The sequence below is a fragment of the Rhineura floridana genome, chromosome 9 (assembly GCF_030035675.1).
Source record: "Rhineura floridana isolate rRhiFlo1 chromosome 9, rRhiFlo1.hap2, whole genome shotgun sequence".
Classification (NCBI taxonomy): domain Eukaryota; kingdom Metazoa; phylum Chordata; class Lepidosauria; order Squamata; family Rhineuridae; genus Rhineura; species Rhineura floridana.
The window spans coordinates 35758474-35781541 of NC_084488.1; the positions used below are offsets into that span (position 1 = coordinate 35758474).

At 40.7% G+C, this 23068-nt stretch overlaps 1 protein-coding gene across 3 annotated transcripts in view; it reads left to right on the forward strand.

Annotated features, from left to right (window-relative positions):
- The window catches only part of ZDHHC2 (zinc finger DHHC-type palmitoyltransferase 2), a 63572-nt gene that overhangs the window by 19813 nt on the left and 20691 nt on the right, over positions 1–23068 (forward strand). For all 3 annotated transcript variants that reach the window (XM_061584189.1, XM_061584188.1, XM_061584190.1), the window contains exons 2-7: positions 2026–2052; positions 11383–11477; positions 12956–13076; positions 15005–15074; positions 16561–16593; positions 22374–22494. In XM_061584189.1, coding sequence (XP_061440173.1) covers positions 2026–2052; positions 11383–11477; positions 12956–13076; positions 15005–15074; positions 16561–16593; positions 22374–22494 — 467 coding nt within the window. The remainder of the gene's footprint in view (positions 1–2025; positions 2053–11382; positions 11478–12955; positions 13077–15004; positions 15075–16560; positions 16594–22373; positions 22495–23068) is intronic.

The following is a 23068-nucleotide window of genomic DNA, read 5'->3' on the forward strand; positions in this document are numbered from 1 at the left end:
AGAAGGAGCCAAACAGAGCTGGTCCCTCAGCACCAGAGCTTGGAAAAGTTACTTTTTAGAACTACAACTCCCATCAGCCCAATCCAGTGGCCATGCTGGCTGGGGCTGATAGGAGTTGTAGTCCAAAAAAAGTAACTTTTCCAAGCTCTGCTCAGCACAACCGGTGGAGTGAGCCCTGCTTCTCATCTCTCTCTCTCTCTGCTTAGCCATGTGGAATGTTTCTATGTCAAAACAGTATAACTAATAATACCTAAAATTAAATGATGTAAGCCCAGTTTTTTTAAACTCTCAATGCCATTTACATCATGAAAGGTTCATATCTTTTACCTTTACACATAAATGAAATTAAGCACAGAGAAGAAAACTACCAATGAGTCATGAATGTGTATGGTCCCATTTCAGTATCTACTAACAATTCCACCTTCATTATTGCAAATCTAGGGTAAACAGTAAGGTTCCAATTGGTGGCCCCACTCTTCCCTCTCCTGGTAGTTACAGTGTTCATCTCACCTGTTTTGTTCCCCCAACAGTGAAGAAAGGGCATTGAGACCAGGGGAGACAGCAGGCCCTTTTCTACCATCACAGCCTCCACAACAGTCTCCTCTTCTGCTTCAACATGCTGCTGTTATTCCACCTCCTGTATTTTTCTTTGCTGTTGTTGTTTCAGCGTTCTATCTATCTGTCCTCTTCAGTGTGGCCACCCACTGTTCCAGGCCCCTCACTTTTTCTTCCAACAGTGCCACTAGCTTGCACTTGTTGCACGTGTACGCCATGTTGTTTTCAGGCAAGAAAACAAACATTGCACACACCTTGCAGGTCACCACAACTGGAGTTTCCTTCCCATTCATAGTTTCTACTGCCTTTTGTTTCTTTCTTTCTACTTGCAGTGGAATGGCCTGTGCTTTGTCCTGTCCACCTTCAGGTAAATAGTGTCCTCTTTCAGGTAAATAGGAGAGTCCCACTGATACGTGGTGCGCCATTCAAGGGGGAAAAAGTTTTAGGGACCTCCCCCACCAAACTCCTCCACCAAACCCTTTAGTTCTCCCTGTTCACTTGCTCTGTTCACTCACTCTCTGAGAGCTGGCTCACTTGTATCTCCTCTGGACCAGTTGACACAGCACCCTCTGCTCTACTCAGGAGTCAGGAAACAGGCTAGAACTTACTGGGAAGACTGCCCCTCCTTTCCTTCTTGTATGCTGTAGCTGTTTGTCTGTCACCCAAAGATCTAATAATCCTTTCAATATTGTCCCCAGAATGTCTGTGTTTATTTATGGCATATCGCGTGCATCTTTTTCTTATAACCAGTTGTTTACCGGGCTCGATTCAAGGTGTTGGTGCTGACCTTTAAAACCCTAAACGGTTTCGGCCCAGTTTATCTGAAGGACCGCCTCCAGTATCATCAATTAGGCCGCCTCACTAGATCAGTCACACAGGACCTCCTCTCGGTCCCACCAGTCAAAGCAGCCAGACTGGTGCGGACCAGGGAGAGGGCGTTCTCAGTGGTGGCCCCCACCCTCTGGAATTCTCTCCGTTATGACCTCCGACATGCTTCCTCCCTGATGGGCTTCCGCCGAGCTTTAAAGACCTGGCTCTTCAGGCAGGCCTATAATTTTGGGGTGGATTAGCTTTCTGTTGTATTAATTGATGTTTTATATCAGATATATTGTATATTGTAAATTGTTTTTGTATTGTATATTGTATATTGTATTTTAACCGTTGTTGTAAGTCGCCTAGAGTGTCCGAATAGTCGGACAGATAGGCGACTAACAAATAAAATTTATTATTATTATTATTATTATAAATAAATTGTATGGATCTTGTAACTACCAAGATATTGCCCTGGGTCTTATTTGGAAGGGGTATTTAATTGATTATCATAGCAGTATAAAAAGTATAGGGAAGCAAAGCTGAAGTATTTAAATTAGCTAACAAATGTACACATTGGCTCAAGAAAATGGAAAAGTCTTGTTTGTGTTCAAAAAATGCCAACTAATATTTTTCACTTTGTTTCTCTCTCTACTGCAGTAACCATGACAAATATTGGAGAAAAAGGTAACTATTTATTTATTGCATTCATGTTTTGCTTTTGTTACGAGGTACTCAAAAAAGCAGTGTGTGTAGAGTTCCTAGGTGCTGACCAAACCCAGATCTGCTTAGCTTTAGCAGGTTGTAGTACATATTTTGTAATTGGATTTCGACTCTGCATTTTGATTCCTATATCTATGAATGCAACTATTTTGATTTAAGTTGTATAGGGATCAGCAGTTTTTGAGCTCATGGCCTGCCAGGAGAGTTACCGACAGGTCTGGAGAAATCTTTCTCTGTGTAGTAACATAGTAAAAATAAAGCAGCATCTGGTAGAGTCAAATGAAACAGATCTCTTTATATATAAAAAAGCAAAACATCTTCAGAGCAGAGTGGAAGAGGGACAGAAACTGGGAAAAGATTATGATTTTGCAGCAGTCAGTGAAAGTTACTCAATTACTAGTTTCAGTATCTGTGCAATTAAATTCTCACTCCATCAGAAATGGAGAGAGAGGGAAAATAAAATAGAATTTTGGTAGAATTCTAGTCTGCATTTTATTCCTCTTCCTGTTGTTACTGTTTACACGGGGGAGTATTTAAGAGTGTGCTTCTCCTTCCCCACAGTCTGAAATGGTGCAAATTACCATTTGATAATAAATGTTGGTTGTATTGATTTTTTTAAATGAAGAGCTTGAGTTGATACTTTTTAACAGTAAATATAGTTCATGCTTATGTTCAAATTGCAGTGCTTGGAAATTATCCTCTGTAGCCCAAAATAAGGTGTGTGTTTTTAAAATCTTTTCCTCATTTGATTGCTGGTTGGAAGATCTTGTGGAGAGGACCTTCTCTGTATCCCAGCTATTGCAGAAACATGGGTTGCAGGGACCAAAGAGTCTCTCTGGCCGCACCTAAATTGTGAAACACCTTGCCCTTGTAGGTTTGAATGGCCCCCTCTCTTGCCATTTTTGTCCGTCAGTGAAGACCTTTCTGTGCCAGCAGGCTTTTACTGCACCACGTTGGATAAGAATCTATGTTAAGGACTATGTTTATCTGTCACACCTGTCATACTTGTATTTTATTGTTTTATTGTGATTTTAATTTATGTAAGCTGCCTTGAGTGGGACATAATCCTCAGAAAGACAGGGTAAAATTCTTATTAAATAAATAGCTCTAAGAATGAAGAAATTTGATGGTCACAATCAAACCATATTACACAAAAAAGCAAATTGAGTATCTCCTAATAGCAGCACGTATGCTGATAGCTAAATGCTGGAAGGAGGCAAAAGGATTAAACATTAGGAAATGGTACAGTATAGTATGGGAAATAGCGCTTACAGAGAAACTCACTCAATGGCTGAGAGCAGTAAGAGGACAAAAGAAAAAAGATAGCTTTGCTGCAGAATGGTCGTGTTTTATTACATATATAAACAAAACAACAGCACCAACACAGGTTCCAACTGCCTTTAATAACTTATGGTACAATAGTTTTTCTTTTTCTTTTTTGGAGAAAAAACAATACCTTGATTCGAGATATGTCAACTTGTTAATTATTATCAAATAACCAATGTTAAGCAATATGTATTGTATTTGTATTGTAAGTGGATAGCGATAGACTGGAAACAAACACATATGTAACGTATTAGTCTTTGTACATATGGTCTATGAATTAAGTTAATATTTAAAATATACTTTTTCTATATATATTCCCAAATAAAAAATATATCAAAAAAAAAAAAGAATGAAGAAATACATCATATTGGTAGATCAGTGAAGCCAATCTGGAAGGGCCTTCACTGTGTGCCTTTCTTGAACTGGGGGGATGGGTTTTTTTGCCAGTTTGAAGCAGAAACCACCTGTGCTAATTGACCTGTCAATCAAACATGGGCATTTATTTCAGTTTTTAATCTCATGAAAATGGTTCTGCTCAGTCTAACCACAAACTCTTGCTTCTTGGAAGGTTTGGACTTCCAGTTTCTGTTTCTCTGACTAAAGTAATGTGCAAAGACACAGGCTGGATGGGAATGGCCCTGTTGTTCTGAGCTTATGTGGTGGTGAAGCTGGGCCACACATGGCAAAGAAACTAGGACAGAGACAATATAGAAAAGGACAGCTAAAGGCAGAGTAGAAAAGAACAGTGGAGAGGACTAGAAGAAAAAAGGGAATACATTATAGTACAGAGTAGAGATGGGGTTCTCTGCCTAGATCTGATCTGATTATATTCTGATATTCTGTCGTTGAATCCCAATCTGCCCTTTTTTGTTCCTGCTTGTTTTGATACTTACTGATTCGATCCGCTGTTTGGAGGTTTTTTGGTTGTGAAAACAAATTGCGTAGTTTTTAACGTAAATGCTTACGGTGTTCCACGCTGTTTGTTTTTTCCTATTTATTACACCTACACACAAATGCATCAACTTAGAAGAAATTATGAAGATAATTACATAAAATCGGGAGGGGAAATGGGGAAAAATCTGTGCCAATTGCAGCTGCAGCCCACCACAAGAAATCAGTGCTAGTCCAAAAAGATAGCGGACTGTTGAATTCAGCCAAAATCCGGTTCTGAGTCTGATTTAGCGGATATTCTCCCCCATGGCTAGTACAGACACAGCTTCCAGTTCATATATTCCCCCACACTTTTGCCACAGAAGAACTGTCATGGCTTCTAGGCATAACAGAAACACTGTCTGGGAATATTTTCCTGTGCAAAAAGGGAAAGCATGCAAAGTATAACCAATGCATGAAGGAGATGCAGGACCTTGTTGCAAGAATGATGAAACATCACATTGAAACCTGCTTATTGGGAGAAAATGATGTGGATGAAAATGTGGATATGTCTGAAGAACAGTGTGGATCAACTGCTTAAAACATTGAATAATTCATGTTATAATGTCTTTTAGGAATGCATCATTTGTCAGTACTCTCCATGTCTTTTAGTATTAATGTTATTAAAGAAGCAGTTTGCTATATTGGATGCTAATAGGGGGGGAAAGCATAGCTCCTTGTGGCTTGTTTAATAAGTTGCCTGGGTTTAGAATCTACAACCCAAGTTTACGGTACAGAAAGATGCAGTTGAGTTGTCACTGGCTATCATGTTCTTATTTTATATTACATAACATGCCTCTTATTTTGGAACATCATGGCAGACCATAATGATGATTCACTAATAGCCAAAAAAACGATAACCAACAGATATTTCTCTAAAAAAGTTTGAAAAGCAGGGAAATTGGGCAGCTATAGTGAATGCACCAGGGAGCAGAAGATCTGACCTCCTCTCTGAGATATTGTACTGCCCTGTAAAATTGTCAAAATGCAAACACAATTTGGGTTGGTCTTTCACAGTCCAATCCACTTCCTGTGTAGCTTGGAACAATTCAGTAACATATGCCTCTGAGCATATGGTGAGTGGTGGCAACATCTCCAATTAGCCCAGATAACAAAAACATGTTGTGCTGATCTTGTTTTAGCAAGACAGTTGATAGAGTTGAGGTAGTTACTTGAAATTATGTTTGATTTACTTTGCAATTTTAGTGAAGTTCCCTATGGTAAATTATTTTCTGTTTCTGTGAATATGTGAAATACAGCAACACTTTACATAATTTACACTAAAAACCTCCAAAAACAATTGTGGAATAACGGCACTGACTATTCTGTGGAATAGCCTCCAGTGGCCATTAAGAGCGTCTCAGTTTGCACAAGATAAAACAGTGGGAGGTGAAATATATTCTAGCAAAATTCTAGGTGTGCTCTATGTTTTTAATTGACCATGCCCACCTTTCCTTATGTGGAGTAGTTTAAGCATAGCAGGCTGAAAACATGCATCTTGGGCAGGCCAAGTTTGTTTTTTCCAACAACTAGATTCATTGCTTAAGTAGCAACATATTGTAATCAGTCAAATTTTACATCAAGCTGCAGTTTCAGATTCAACTGTTAATGCACCCAAAATAGAAATAGAATATAACCTCCTATTTGAAACACAGAAGGCTGTCTTCACCATCATATGACATTGACCAATAAAAAGACTTTGAAATTAATAAAAATAAATTTGACACAGATTTCTAGGATGACTAATGAGAGAAATATAATTTTCTAGGTTAGATTCTTTGTAGAAACAGTAGTAACACAGGAAAGAATCAAAGAAAGTACACTAATAAACATACAAAAAATGCAGTTCTCCATCTCTGGAGAAAAAAATGCAATTTTCCATCTTTAGAGACATAATCCTGATTACAGATGTTGCCACCACTCACCGTATGCTCAAAGGCACATCTTACCAAATTCTTCCAAGTTACACAGGAAGTGGATTGGACTGTGAAAGACCAACCCAAATTGTGTTTGCATTTTTACAAATTTGTAGGGCAGTTCAGTATTTCAGAGAGGAGGTCAGGTCTCCCTCTCCCCTGGTGCATTCACTATAGCTGCCCAATTTCCCTACTTTTTCAAGTGTGATAGAAATATCTGTTGGCCATAGGTACGTTCTTAAACTGCAAGGGTTTGGTTTTTTTTGCTATTAGTGAATTTCTCTGCTTTTTAATCTGGGAGGTAAGCAATGAGATCCTGTGCAAGTCTGCTGAGAATGATCATTTGCATGTGTATTTAGTTCAGTGGGATTTATTCCCCTGCAATCATGCTTAGGATAGGTGAAACTGACCATGGAAGGGGGGGGAGGGAAGGGGTGGGTGGGTAGGGGAGGTAGAAGAAGGAAGAGGGGGAGGAGAGGAAGAAGGGGGAGAGGGGAGGAGGAGGGGGAAAGGGAGATATGATCATTTTCATGCTTCTTGAGTTCAGTGGGATTTACTCCTGTGCAGTCATGCTTAGGATAGGTGAAACTGACCATGGTGGAGGAGAAGGGGGAGACATGGAGGAGGAGGGCATGGTAGGTTTGATCATTTGCTTGCTTATTGAGTTCAGTGGGATTTTCTCCTGTGCAATCATGCTTAGGATAGGTGAAACCGATCTGGGGGAGGAGAGGAAAGGGGAGGGGAGGGGAAGGGTGGGGTAGGGTAGGGTGGGGTAGGGTGGGGTGGGAGGGAGGGGAGGGGATTGGGTGGATGGGACCTGGTAGAGGGAAAGTCCCTTTCCTTTCCAAAAGGAAAACATTGCTAAAATATTATTATCTTTCAGGGTTTCCCCCATCTTTTTATTCTACATCAGACACATGTAGTCTCCCACCCAAATTTAAACCAAAGCTGCCCCTTGCCATATCCACACCAGACATGTGGCCCACTGATTAGCGAAGCCAAACACCTGTTAGTCTGGCTTTTAGAACGCTGACAGTTGGTTCTTACTGAGCATGCCTGCACTCTCATAGACTCCAATGTTAAATTTCTTAAATTAATTAAAAATCAGCCATGCATTCTTTTAACTTTTAAACTGCAGAAGATGAGCTTCAGAGTATGGGGCAAAGTCAGTAACAGGATCACAGGTAGTCTGTGAACATGGCTGATTTTTAATTAATTTCAACATATTATGAGACCAGGACAGAAAAAAGTCCAATGAGGGGTCTGGATTTTTTCTCTCTCGTTTTACACTTTATACTGGATTTTTTTCCTCTTGTTTTACACTCTAGATACTCTGTTGAGTGTTTTGTGTATCTCCATGAAAATTTGAGTGTTGTTAAGCGTTTCTGAGTTCAGAACTATACGTTTTGTAAGATTTTTCTTTTGAAATGACCATATGGGAAGCAGCAGAATGGCATAGGAGGTATTTTCAATTTAAAATTACAGAACGTGAAAATTCCATGCTGGCTACAGCATACAGCCACTCTTGTGGCTGTATAATAAGTCTATTCCCTGTTTTTCTTCAGCATAACGCAACTTCCTTAGGGAACTCCATTCTGTACTTGTTTTCTCAAAAAACAAGCATCTGCAGCTTGACATAGGCAGTATTATGTACTTTCCTAAATTAATAAAAATCAAATTATCAGATTTACACCATTGTTTAAGAAATGTGTGAAGAGCTATAAGTAACAAACTTGATTTAAATCTAGAGTTTCTCTTAGTGATTTAAATCACCTTGATTTAAATCAATCCACTCTGGGGAAAAGGCTTCAGACTCAGGTAATGACAAACATTCATGGCTTTTTAGTCTGCCAGATTTCAACTGCAGCTGGTCTTAGTTGTATTTATGACTTCTGTTATTTTTTATCAACTGGTAATGGCTGCTACCTCTGTGATCTTACTGATTTTATGTATAATATAATTGTATTTGTTGTTGTTTTTTAAGTGTACACAGCTCTGGGAACTCTCTATGGTGAAGGGAGCTTATCAAAGTAAAAAATAAATAGAAATATCCAATAGACAATTGTCAGACGCCTACTCTGGGTCTGGTCTCATAATGGATCTCTCACACTGGCCTCAGCACAGGTCTCTCACGATCCCACTACTAGGCACCACCACCTGACACTCTGTAACACAATACTGTCCTGAGACTGTGCCTTAGTCTCCTCCTCAGATTGCTACCTAGTGTCTGGGTGCACTTACAGGCCACAACCCCCCTATATCTTTCTGCCTTTAAAAATTACGGCCGTGGGTTGCTTTTGGATACCTGCTGCTGTTACACTATCCCTTCACTGCTGCCACCATTGATACTGTTCCCAGCTTTGGTATTTGTTCTGCCCACCCTTCTGGATCAAGTGTGATGTTAAACCACAACTATTTATTTAATAACACAAGGAATAAACAAGATTACTTTAAGTTCAGTCAATATACTTGTGGTTACATATAATAGTTTTCTCTTTATATCTCTTAGTCCTAAAACCTGCCTCACTACGCGCCTAAACACAAATCTACCTCTCCAAAACCCAGAACCAACAACAATCAACCTCCAACTGTCATTCTCTCATTTATACCTTCAATCACCCAGACGCTCAGCCAGTCACAACTCAGCATTCTTCAACATTCCAACCAATGTACTCCCCCCTCTCACTCACTCTACTTACCACATTTATGCTACAAAACCGACACCATAATTACTGTACAACATTTACAGAGGCATTACAACAATCTCCTCTCCTATGCTATGTTCTTCAAGAATAGCCAGAGATTGCCCATGGGTTAAGAAAGTGGTTCCCAACCTTTATGAGTACGGGAACCCCTTTGTAAACTCATGACCCCCACACACACTAACTGTAATTTTAGTCTCTGTTAATTGAAAAAATGATGTGTGGCAAAATCACATCTCCAAATATCCCTTTCAATAAAAAGCTCCCTGTAGACAGGGAGGTGTTGCTTTCTTTTCTTTATGCAAAGGTCCAATCAAATTAATATCCCCCTTCTCCCCGCCTGACGGTAGTCCTGTCTACCAACACCAGTGGTTTACAGTGTTCAAATCCCCAGATTCAAATCCCTATCCAGCCATGAAGCCCACTGGGTGACCTTGGGCCAGACACAGCCTCTCAGCCTAACCTATCTCACAGGGTTGGTGTAAGGATAAAATGAAAAGTGGGGGAACCATGTGCACCACCTTGAGCAACTTGGAGGAAAGGTGGGTTATAAATGCAATAATAATTAAAGAAATACAGTTCAGCTGCAGTATGTGGACCCCAGCCTCAGTCAACCTGCTGAGCTTTTTTAAAATCATCATCAACAGACACAAACACACCTGCCCCTCCTGCAAACATCTGCAGGCGTGCATGCATTTGGGCACATGGAAGGGGGGAAACCCTCAACTGCCACAGCATCTTGCAGAGAGAGATTTGGGGAGCAGAATGTAGGTGGAAGAAAGGGGGGACACTAGCACACACACACACAAAGCCTCAGAGATGGGGGTGAGCAAGTCCTTAGCTTCCTCACTGCACTTTGGTTCCATCTGAAGGTGAGATCTGGACAGTGTCACAAATAAGAATAAATTTTAAAAGGAGGTGACAGTGAATCAGGAGCCCAGAAAGGCAGGCAGGCTGGCTGCCAGGAAGGAAGGAGGAAAGCAGCCTTTCTTTACAGCCTTGCTTCTTTTTGCTTCATGAAAAGTACTCTATAACCCCCTATAATGATGCCTATTTAAGGCATTGCTGTATATCAAGTGTGGGGAACCTTTGGCCCTCCAGATGTTGCTGAACTACAAATCCCATCATCCCTGGCCATTTGCCATGAATGCTGGGGCTGATGGGAGTTGTAGTCCAGCAATGTCTGGAGGGTCAAAGGTTCCCCACACCTGCTGTATATCTATTTTGTGCCCTCCTTTATACTAAAACTAAGCCACGTTACCCAACCTGGTGCCATCCAGATTTTGCTGACTACAGCTCACATCAGCACCAACCAGCATGGTCAATGGTCAAGAGGCATGGGAGTTGTAATCCAAAATATCAGAAGTGTACTGCATTGGGGAAGGCTGCCCTAGGTCTATGTAACTGAACTAAACACATTCTCATGTCTACCTTCACCTCCATCTTCCTACCCTGTGTCAGGTGTTAGAGTATAAGCTTTTCGGGCCAGAGACTTAACTTTCTGTTGTTGCTTTGTCAAGCACCATGGACAGTGATGGTGCTATATAAGTAATAGCAAGAAAAGACACTCTTGACTACACCAGACCTGTAGAACAAGGGGCACAAACATGAATTAGGGCTGCCCATCTGTTAGGTACCTGACATCACCATGTCAAATGTCAATCACCTAATGTCACTTTTACGATCCTTTGCACAGTTTGAAACCAAACAAGGAAGTGTTTCTATGCAGGGCTTGGTGTAAGCAACAATTACCTGTTTGGCACTTACCACAGCCCTGCTTTGGACTCAGATCAGCTACACTACAGAGTTCCTGATCCAGAACTCTGTAGGGCAGCCAATCCTGGCATGGCTTGCATACAGCAAACCTCATTTGCCAAGGAATAATCCGGAGTGCACTAACGCTCTCAGCTGTTCCTTTGCAGCCATGTCTGTACTTGCCCCACACCTGAAGTCACATGTGATGTTTGCTGTAGGGCTGATAGGTATGGTTTGGGGAAAAACTAATTAGACACCAATTTATTATCACCACTTAAAGACAACTGCAATTAAGTGGTATATAGAAGGTCAAAATACAAAAAAAAAAAACACTTCACAACCCAAATTAGGATCCGTGCTGGGCTTCATTTGGTCTGTGGGCCAGAGGTTCCTCACTACTTTTCTAGGCTGATGGCTCAAAATTTGATGTAGAATTCTGTTTCTAATAAAATCGTACAAGTCTCTGCCTGAGCACTTTTTGGCAGTGTTGCATAACTCCTTTAATTGCCATTTATGTTATAGTTATGCTGATGTCTTGATAGCAGTGTTCTCCTACTGTGAGCCCTTGGAAATGTTTGGCTTCACCTTGGTTGACTGTATATATCTGACACTATTATGCAGTTTCTGTCATTGTTTAATCCCTTAATGTTATGTCTTTGTTTTAGTGGTGTGCCTGATGGCCTATCATCTGTTTTTCATGATGTTTGTGTGGTCTTACTGGAAAACAATATCTACATTACCAATGAATCCTTCCAAAGAAGTAAGTTACTGTTTGGTGTATGAAAAACACTTTTGTTAATTTTGTTTCTGGTGATGAAGTTCTCATGTGTTTTAGGAGTAAATAATCTCTTGTATGAATTTGTTATCTCTAGCTCTAGATTCCATTCATCTGAAGCCACCAGTTAGCAACACATGGTCTTTATTGATAGTGGCAAACATTTTACATCTGAGTGAATAAAATCACAGGTGATATTACACTGTTCTTTCATGTAGTTTTGGTTTGTTTGCTTGTTTCAAGGATTTTTACCGAGCTCTTCAGCCAAAAAAGGCTCTCTGAATGCCTACAAAGATCAGTAATAAGGCAGTCCCTGCCTTCAGGCTTTCATTCTAAATAACACAAAAGACCATGAAGGAAGAAAGCCAACTCAAGCACTAGTTCTTAATTTCTTAAAACAATAAGACATGAGAACTTGATTGTGTCTCTTATTGAAACAATTTGAGGGTTGGAAACCTATCTAATGAGGTTGTCTTGTAAAAATGTATTGCTTGTGTGAAATAACAGTGACTTCTGGCTTCCATTGTAAAAATACTAATCCTGTGGTTGAGATGTGAACAGTATGGAGAATTGAGAGGGATAGGCTGCAGTCCTAACCTCACTTACCTGGAAGTAAGCCCCACTGAATTCAGTGGGGTTTACTTCAGAGTAGACATGGCTAAGATTGCAATCTTATTTATTTCGTCTCCATGGTTGGTTCAGTGAATATCTAAGGAAACAGGTGAGAACATAGGTGTGGTCTCATATTGAGTGTGAAGATTTGTTAGGGCAGGTCCAAATGTTATCACCATGTGGGAGGCCTCTGGAAAAAAATTTCTCTGCAGCAGTGCTCCATGCAGTGGGCATGATACTTAAGTCTCTTCTAACAGATGCTGAATAAATGTGTGCAGCATTTTCACACCACCACTGCACATTTCTGGAAATCACTGGTGCTGGTGTGGAGAGCCTGAATGGGTCAACATACGAATGCTGAATGTTCTAAACATTATGAATAGGAACACATCCATGGAGCAGTGCTTTTTGATGGTCCTTACATTGGGTTGTGGGGTTTCAATGGACTCAGATGCAGAAGCGGTGATCTTGTTAGTAGACTCATAGTTTGCTTTTTCTTTGCAGAATCTGCTGCCCCTTTCTTTTACATATAAGACCTGGTGTAGCTGTACTAGATTATTTTATTCCATTTTGTGCCCACAAACGTATTGCCAGGCAATCCATTTTAGTATCAATCACTGGTTTCTTTTTGTTTTTGCAAAATATAGAACAGTCTCTTCACACATATTTTTCATACTAAATTAACAAAATGAATATTCCAACAAAAATTTGTTTTACGATAATTTCCAGACTGCACCCGGTGTTTGGTGCACATGCAAATAATCTGGCACAGTTTAACCATGTCTTTCAGAATGAGTAAGAACCTCTACCTATTAATTGTGCTACTAATTATCAATTGCATTATTGTCTAGTTTCACTTGACCTATGCAGATAAGGAATTGTTGGAGAGAGAAACCAGAAGTGAAACCCATCAAGAAGTGCTGAGGAGAGCAGCCAAGGACCTCCCCATCTATACAAGAACAATGTCTGGAGGTAAATATTTGTCAAGAGTGATGTCTTGCTGTATCTTACCATCCATCTAAAGAGACAGACAATGGATATCCATATATCATCAAAGTTATATTGGGATAGCCATGTTAATTCTAATTCTAGGTTTAGGAATGGATGAATCTGTCTGCTTCCAGTCCATGTCATTTATACATGTGTTTGCTCACAAATCCACTCCCCATTTCCACAGCTTGTAATGTCTTGCACTGGAATTAAAATATATTATGCTGGAGTTTTAAAAAGAAACTTTTATTAAAATGCTAACAATGAGGATTTATTACAGTTGTATTCCTTAATTTTCTATAGCTTCATACCATGGACAAGAAATATTGTCAAGTTTATAGAAGCTATTTTGTATGCTTCTATTGAAATACTCATGGTAGTTGGATAACATGTTTCTGTTTCATTAATATATATATAAAACTCTTGGGGGACACTTATTTAGACAAAATTCAATCCAACTTTAGACTGGGACTTTGGTTCTCCTGCTTGAAAAGCTGCATCAAGAGAAAGATGTTAGTGTGATCTTGTAGTTTCTTCTCAATCTCTCAAATGTTTTCAGTACTATTGATCATGTTATTCTTCTAGATCAGCTACATAGGTCTGGAGCAGAGGACTGGATTGCTGGTTCCACACCTAAACTCACTGGGAAATTATTGGTCTTCCTGTGGGAACTCTCTTAGGGAGTTCTACAAGCATCTCTTCTTGTCTCTCTTGCTTTGTAACATTGACATAAAACCGTTGGGAGAGGCTATGTAGACTTTTGGAGTGTGCTGTCATCAGTATGTTAACATCAAACTTGGCTTTTCTTTTCAGTCTGAACCAGGTATTGCTGCTCTATTTTTGAGGACTGTAATGGGCTAGATCCAGGGTGGGGAACCCTTTTGGTCTGGTGGACCAGATCCTTATCTTCCGCCTCCCTGCAGGCCAACTTTGACAGGTGGGTGGGACAACTCACCTGACAGTCATTCATATCATGACATCAGGTGATTGACACCTGTCAATGTCCCTTGCACATCCCTTCCCAAAAGCCTGACTACCAGCTAGCTGCAGGGTGTTTAGAAAGTACTGCACAAAACACTTTGCAAGCCCTATGCAAAGCACTCTGGGAAGCATTATCAGTGCAGTTGGGGAATGCTCTGCAATGGGGCAGTACCTGCAAAGCCCCTTTCAGATAAGCTCCACCTTTACTTATCTACACACAATGTCATATATATGACATCTGGTGTAGGGCAAGTGGGCATGGGTTGCCTGAAATAGCCCCGTGAGCCAAATGAGGAGGCCTGGCATGCCAGGTTAAGCCTGCATGCCAGAGGTGTCCCACCTCTGGGCTAGATAATAGTGAATAAATTTAAACTTGATCTAGATAAATCTTAATAGCTTCAGTCCAGATAGGAGCCATATGAGCACAGAAGCAGACTTGCGTATGAATACCCTTAGGTAGGTGAAGAATTGTGTGCACAAATTGGTGCTGCATGAATTGATTACCAGCCTGATGCACAATTGTGGGGCTGTGTTCACACTGCCAGAATGATAGTTCTGACCAGCCATTGGGAGGGACCGGATTTGGTTCTGTTCCCCCCCAAACAGCTGGTTAATAAGATGGCCAGTTACATACCAGAGCTATATGAATGCACAGTTAAGTTTGGGTTACTGACTAACAGTGTAATCCTAACCATGCCTACTCAGACGTAAGTCCTATTGAATTCGTTGGGGCTTTCTCCCAGGTAAGTGGGCTTAGGAATGCATCATTAAACCAGTACATATTTTGTACTTGTCAATATAAGGTTAGAAATATTACATTGTTAGCAAATTAAGATGTCAGAACACATTCTGAATGAAAAGGAAACGTGAATTTCTTGGCAGAATATTTTTTTACTACCTCATTTTTGCATTTTTGCATGTCTTTACAGCAATCAGATACTGTGACAGATGCCAACTTGTGAAACCAGACCGTTGCCATCACTGCTCTGTTTGTGATAAGTAAGAAACAAATATTGCAAGGCTAAATAGCATTCGTTATATTTTCTGTTATTGCTGAAGGAACTAAGTAACTAAAAGTACCTGTATGGATTACATATAAATTCTTACATAGTTTTTTCTTAATTATTATTTTCTAAAGCAGTGTTTGATTATATTATCTCAGAATGGGATTTATTTATATGTGTGAATGGCCCACTGATCACTCTGGGACGTACACCTGTGTAACTGTTTGAAAAAAATGTACCCTTAATATTTGAGGTACTGCATTTGGCATGAGCTATGCATAATCACTTTTCTGCATGAACCCTGGAGCTGTACTGCATGATACTTCTAGAAGATAGTGATGTACATACCCGTCCTGTGACAATGCTGAGAGAAGGAAATTCTTAGATCTATTGCTGAGTGAAGCAATGCACTTCTGGAGTTTTACTCAGTGGATATTTTCTCTCAGACACATATTATCCTTTCCAAATAACGTCTTAAAGCATGCATGCCTTTATCTGTGCCTTATAAAACTTTTCTGGAGAAGGAAAGCAACAATAAGAAGCTTCAGTGTTATATTACATGATATAATTCATTAAACATTAAGGGGAGTACTTGCACCAAAGTATTGTAGCTTCCTCCATTTACTCAGAATGGCAACATTCAATTTTTAATGAATTTTTAATCCATTTTTGGCACAAATGATATTACTCTAAAGATTGATTAATATACTTGACACTTGAGGGATTTCAGAAGCTTTAGTGCAGCGATGGAGAACCTGTGGCCCTCCAGATGTGGCCCTCCAGATGTGGCTGGATGGCAACTTCCATCATCCCTGTCCATTGGCCATGGGGGCAGGGGTTTACAGATGTTAGGGTCTAACCACTTCTGGAAGGCAATAGGTTCCCCATCCCAGCTTTGGTGGGTCATAATCTCATCCCACTTGTTTGAAGTGGGAGCTTATAGATGTCACCTACAGCAAGATTCAGATGTCCTCATGAGCCCAAAAAGTTTACTGCAGGGGGAGATATGGGAAGCCCTCTTCAGATTACACAAACAGTGTTAATTTCAATTGAAGTTACCTTGTGCTGCTTTTAAACTGTTACACTTTTTGTGATGGTCTGATGACTAGATACAAATAAATGAATCTGAATCCACAAACAGATGTAAGGGATCTCAAATATGTGACATTAACATTTTTCCAACCAAGAATTAAGCTGCTATTTTAGATAGTGGTGGAATTCTGAGATGCTGCTCACAAGATATTGGAAAAGGATTTGGACCAAATAAGTCACCTTTAAGTCCCACTGATTACAGTGGTACCCAAGTTAGTTGCGGCTAACTTTTTACATTAATTTCAGTGTGACCTGAGCATGACTGTCTTGATCAAATCCAACCCATTTTCCTTATTGGTATAGTGTAAATACTTCGTTTGGACCTTAAAACTTTACTTTTTACTACGAGTTCGAGAAAACAAATTATATTGTTGCTTGTCTTTTTAAAGATGTATTTTGAAAATGGATCATCATTGCCCTTGGTAAGTAACAATATTATTTCATCACTTTGGATTTCAGCCTTTCCCAACCTTTGGTTCCCCAGATGTTGCTGGACTACAACTCCCATCAGCTCCAGCCAGCATGGTCAATGGTCAGAAATTATGGGAACTGTAGTCCAGCAACATACGGGGACCCAAAGGCTGGGAAAGGCTGGATTAGATAATATGGGAAACTAAGGCTGTTTCCTGATGGCAGGGCGGGGAGAACAGATTTTACTTTGTGTTAACGAAGCAGCATTACCAGATGTAGTAGTGATTGCATAGCATTGTGGGGGTGGTAGCCTTGCAGCAAGACTTATAACTGTGTTGGAACAGAATCACCTGTTTGTTGCTTTTTTCTTTTTTTATATTAATCAAGATAGATGTGTGGTGTGCTGGAGAGGAGTATCACAAAGCCTATAACTGAGGAAAATAAAAATATTTCACAAAATGGCAGGGAATTGTTATGTAAGATGAAAATGATGTCTGTGTTTTGCATAGTTGTTTTTTCAGGTGTTAAAAGGATATGTGAGAACCCCTGCTAGACTAGTACCACAGCCTTTAAAAGAAATAAAAAATTAGAAGAAAATAGAAATGATCAAAATGCCAATTTACACTGAGGAAAGGGAAATTGTCCCTCATCTCCAGTAATATCATAGACAGCAGTAAACCAGGAGTGGCCAATGTGGTGTTCTCCCAATGGTGTTGGTTACAACTCCTGGCAGCCAAGCCAGCAAAGTTAATGGTCAAAGATGATGGGGATATGTAGTCGAACAGCATTAGTATGGCAATTTAAGGCCTGATTTGAAATGGATGTGGACACTCAGGACAAAAGTGCCAAATTTTTCCTACATGCTACCCATTGCCATAGCTTTCCATTTTTTATAGGAACCATTTTCTCTAGATACATGGTGGCCATCTTGAAAAATCATGTAAAAACCTGTTGTTGTTGTTGTTGTTGTTATTTCTATGCTGCCTTTTGGCCAAAAGGCCCTCAAGATGACTTACAAAAAAATAAACACAAATACAGAATACACATCAAGAAAAACAGTACAATTTACAAAAATTAGATAACCAACTATTAACGTTATTAAAAGGCAGCAATAACAACTTTCAATGACAATACAATAGCAGGCAACGCTTTCCTAATAAATTCCTAATAATTAGATCATGTCTACTAGTTCTTACATCAGTATGTTGATATCAAAGCATGGTACCTCTGGGATGTCCTGCTGGTGCTGCACCTGCCAGTCCTGATACAGGAAAAGGAGCAGGAGCAGTTCAGTTTTTTGCCAACATAGATGGTGTCCACAGTAAGCAGTACTTCAGCTTGATCATGGGAATAAAGCGATCGATGTTTCAGCCCACAATCTCCCTGTCCTGGCTGGCCAGGCTGCTCTCGTAGGTAATTGCAAAGATGGAAACGAGGGCTCAAAGGGAAAGGAGAGGAAAGAGGTGGAAGCCTGCTTGGCGTGGGTGGGTCTGTCCACAGAAGATATGGAAAAATCGGGCTCAGAGAGGAAAGAGGTGGAGGCCGGCTCAGCATAGGTGGATCTGTCCATGGGGGAGGCCCTGGCGCTGGAGCTTGTGTCATCGGAGAGTTGGTGAGGGTCTGCCATCATGACCGGGCTAGACGACGAGAGGTCCAGTGAGGAGGGCGGCAGTGAAGAAGACGTGGTGGCGGAGATGGGCGGGTGGTGCTTTCAAAAGTAAAGGTGGCACAGCTGTCCCTCCACAGGGCTCTGAACTGCTTCATTGTAGGCCTCGTTGGCCTCCCCCAATGCAGGGCAGCGTTGGCAGCAGCTTCAGGAGCGGCAGCAGTGGTGGTAGTGGCTTCCCCTCGGTCCCATGCAATGCTCCTCCGCCCCCACAACAACACAGCTGCCTTGCAAGGCGTCTACCAATATCTGTCAATAACATAGCTTCTGAGCCACTTAGGATCACAATTTTGGGTCTAAATACATATTTTCTGTGTCAAGGAATACAACTATGCTATTTAGAAAAGCAGCAGATGGTTTTTTATTAATGCAAAAATTGGACAAAGTTGCAAAAACAAAAGACGGAATACTGTTAAAGTAACAATCACTGAAAATACTGTTGTATATATCAACTGTACATTGTCATCACACCACAGCACATGCAGTTTGTGCTTGTCTTCTCACAGTGACAACAGCAGAGTTCTATGCACTTTCAACTAACCATTCTGCATGCACACCTAGTGCCACATCCACTTCAACTCTTGTAGCTACTGCAGGCCTTGGAGGCAACAGGTAACAGGTTCCACACAGGAATCCATGTCCTCAGTGAGAGTCCAGCCCCAACCTTCTGGATCAGGTGTGTGTTGTTCACTCTGCTCACTGGTGCACCATATTCTAGCCTGATATGCCACCCACTGAATGCTACAATAGTGCATTCTGGGTTGGTGGAAGTGTCTCTGTTGTCTTCCCCTTCTTCCAAAATGGCTCCCTTCTGCCTTCATTCACATGTTCCAGGACACTGGTTTATCATACATAATAATGGTGAAGTGTTCTAGGAGCTAGAAATGTTGAGCATCAGCCTCTACCTTTGTATAAGGATGGAGTGTCATGTAGATAAAGGGACATGTCACATTATGATAGCAATTCCATGCCTCCCACGCTGACCTCTTGCCTCATCCAAAGAATGTAGATGTGGAATCACATCCCGTGAAACGGGGAGACAGGGACAGCCAGGGAATTTTCCCTACCCAGGTCTTCGTAGACAGCACTGATGTGATTATATGTAAAGGTCTTACCTGTACCAAACACAACCCAAATGCTCACATCTTGGCACAGGGTGATCAGGTGATGGAACCTGCCAATGAGGATCACCACTGCATCTGTGTCAACAGTGCATACCAGACTAGATAGCTATTCAGAAGGGCATCCTGTAAGTGAATGAGCAGCCTAGTGTCTACTTCCTCATGAACATATGGTGCCATGGATCAACTGGTTCCTCAAAGAATAGCTGTGGCATCATATGTGATGATGATTTCCTTGTCTTGGCAATCTTGTTGGAAGGGAATGCAAAAAAATCCTGTTTGTTAGTGAGGTCACATAAGAAGTTGGCCCAGTTCCCTGGGAGCTTGTTCTTACCTGCAGCCTTTCTCCGAACACCCTTTCCTTGCTTTTCTCTAGTTGATCCTTTGATGCTGCTAGGGATGTATGAGTCCCATACAATATCAACTCTTGGAGTTTTCTGGTTGTTTTATGATGTGTGGAACAAACAGCATACTCATCAAATGTCACAATGTTGGTAGTGGGGAGCAAGTGCACAATAGCAGCTCCATCAAGAAGCTTCAATGGAATCGGGAGGATCATTCTGAGTGTCCTTGACCAGAATGTTCAGCAGATCATATTTGCTTGTTTGTTGTATTTATATACCGCCCCATAGATGAAGCTCTCTGGGCGGTTTACAATAACTAAAAACATTAAAAACAAATATACTAATTTAAAAACACATCTTTTAAAAACAATTTAAAATACAATTTAAAACAACTTAAAAACAATTTAAAGCAATTTTCACAGTTTGAAGGCACATCCCAGCAAAGCAAACGTGCTCGAGGCCAGAGTAAGCCACGGAGGGAGTGTGGCTTGAGGAGGGGGCATGACTTGGCTAGAGTCCTGAGAACCAAACAGAGAAGCTGGGAGGGAGGGCACATTTGGACCTGAGGTTCCCACCCACCCCTGATCTAAGGCATAGTCATAGCTCTTTCCTAAGCACAGTTTTCCACCATCAGATAGTGAAGGGAGAAAAGGATGGTTGTCATGGCTGAATCATGTAGTCATTTCACTCACACTGTTGCATCACGATATACAAGTGAGCGAACAAAGAAAATCTCTCTTGAGTAAGGAAATCTTTCCCACTTGTTTTGTCTTGTCTTCTGGCCATGGAGAACTTAAGAGAGGAAGGGCATTCTTAATTGGTTCATGAATGGAGTGTACGCAGTCAGTTACCATTTCTTTGCAGTATTTGTCATGCTGATCCTGTTTGCACCGTGTTCACCACGGATTCATTCAAAATTCTCTGTCTGTCTAGAACTAATAACTCATCACTCATTCATGAAAGAGTTTCCAAGCTCATTCATGACCTGACACAGATTCAAAACCTGTTCCTTAAACCTCTGTAGAAAATCCCTCTTCATGATGATAGCCACACTCTGAGTCTTTTTGTTTGGGGAGATATTCGTCTCCAGACTCCTTCCGTAAACTTGCTTGTTCAGGCTCTGAGACCATTCATTTCCTGAAGGCTGAAGGATTCTCGGTCAGTCCAATTGCACCCCCACAACCCTTGACTGATTCATTGTTTTCTTCATAGGCCTTGTTGATTGGGATGGTTGAAAATCAGTTGTTGGTTTTGTGCTCCAGGGACTGTGCTCCTCAGACTCTTTGACAGTGGGTGCTGGTAGACTCTCCATGTCTCAGATATATGTATTGGGATCCGCTGCACATAATTGTGGTGGTTGAGAGCAAAGAACCATGGAACCAAGGCCTTCAGGCTTTCTACATACAGGGGAAAATTTCCCTCATGGTGTGACCTGATGAAGATAAGGCCCAGAAGTTCCATGTTAAGAATTGTATCCCAATACTGGAATATTGGACTCTTTTGTACCATTTTCTGCCTCCATGCTTTCTTGGTTTCATCACTGTGTGCTCCTTCATTGTGCAGTCACTTGGTGAGCGTGCCTTGTTCTGGTGAGAAGTGAGGCCTTCAGGAAAGAATCAGCGGTGCCTTATGACACAATGTCTGCTTGTGTCAGTGCATTGGTCCACCTGGATCCCTCCCAGTAGTCACCATACGTTTTCCACATTGCTATCTCTGTGTGCAAGCTGCCCAACATTGCTATGAACGTTTCCTCCTCATGCATGTCAGGCAAATTCCACTGAGTGAGCTTGGCAAGAGCATAGAGTGGTGCATCAAAGGCTATAACTGGTATCTGTCCAGGATTGAGGAATTCTGTAGCCCAACGTAGCACATTCATTCCATGCTTGATCATAGCTTCCTTCTCATAGAAAATAATCATCCACTGCTTTTCTTGCAACTTCATGTAGTTGAATTTTTGTGTTAGTAAAAAACCATCTGCTGCTTTTCTAAATGGTATAGTTGTATTCCTTGACCCAGAAAATGTATATTTAGACACTAAGATTGTGATTTGAAGTGGGTTAGAAGCCGAGTTATTGGTAGATAAAGGTTTTTACATGAATTTTCAAGATGGCCACCATCATATAGCTGGAGGAAGTGGTTCCTATAAAAAACGGAAAGCTATGACAATGGGTAGCATGTTGGGAAAATTTGACACTTTTGTCTGGAACGTCCACATCTATTTGCTAAGCTACCTGACTACAGCTAGAGGGCACCATGTTGGCTGCCCTTTTGGCATTCCACAAGGAATTCCAAACAATGGAAGCACTAGCTGAGAGAAAAGTAGATTTTTTCAACAATACGTTTTTCAAGCTGATGCTTGGGAACCATGCATGTATTTTAGTGCTTGCGTCTACTGCAGCAATAATGTATTCTCTATGCAAAGCCCTGGAAAAACATCTGAAAAGGCCCAAATGGTATTGTTATTTAAGTGTCTGCTGATAAGTACAGATGTGTTTACATTTACACCCATTCCTTAATGTTTTAAATAGAGAAATTTCATTGATTATGAAAGCTAGGAGGTAAAGAAATAGGCTTACTGATAGAGGCCAATGAAGAAATATTATAAATAAGAATAATTTGTGTGTGTGTATTTTCACTGATGTAAGTTTCTTTTTCCCCAGGGTGAACAACTGTGTTGGATTTTCCAATTACAAATTTTTCCTTCTTTTCTTGGCATATTCTCTGTTATACTGCCTTTTCATTGTTGCAACCGATTTACAGTATTTTATTAGATTCTGGACAGTAAGTTTTAAAGTATTTCCTAGTTGACTGCTTTATATAGCCTGCAATCCTAAACACAATCCCTATGGAATATGGGGGGTAAGCCCTGTTGAACACAAGGTGAATTACTTTCAAGTAAAAAAACGGGATTGTATTGCTAATTAATGTCTAGGCTCCTACTGGGAGGAAGGGTGGGATATAAATCTAATAATAAATAAATAAATTAGGTATTTCTAGACTGTATTTACAAGAGTCTCAGCTCAGGTTTTTAGGCTTTGTATTGTATTTATGTTCATGTACAGTCACGATTGGTGGTTATGATTTTGGTGAGGGGAAGAAAAAGTAATAAGATTCTGTTAATGTTTTTTTTAAAAAGCCAGTTGGGGCTGACACCAGGTTTGATGAGTCCCTTGGTGCTCCATAGTGAGAGGGCTTTGGTGTTAGTGATACCCTGCTCTCTCCTTACCTTACCTTGGTGAAAGGCAGGCTCACCAGCAAAAAAGGGAAAAAAACATTGCTCATGGCATCTGCCATTTTAATTCTCCCATAATGCCTCTGTAGCCCCAACATAGTATCACTCTGGATCAGTGCTTTG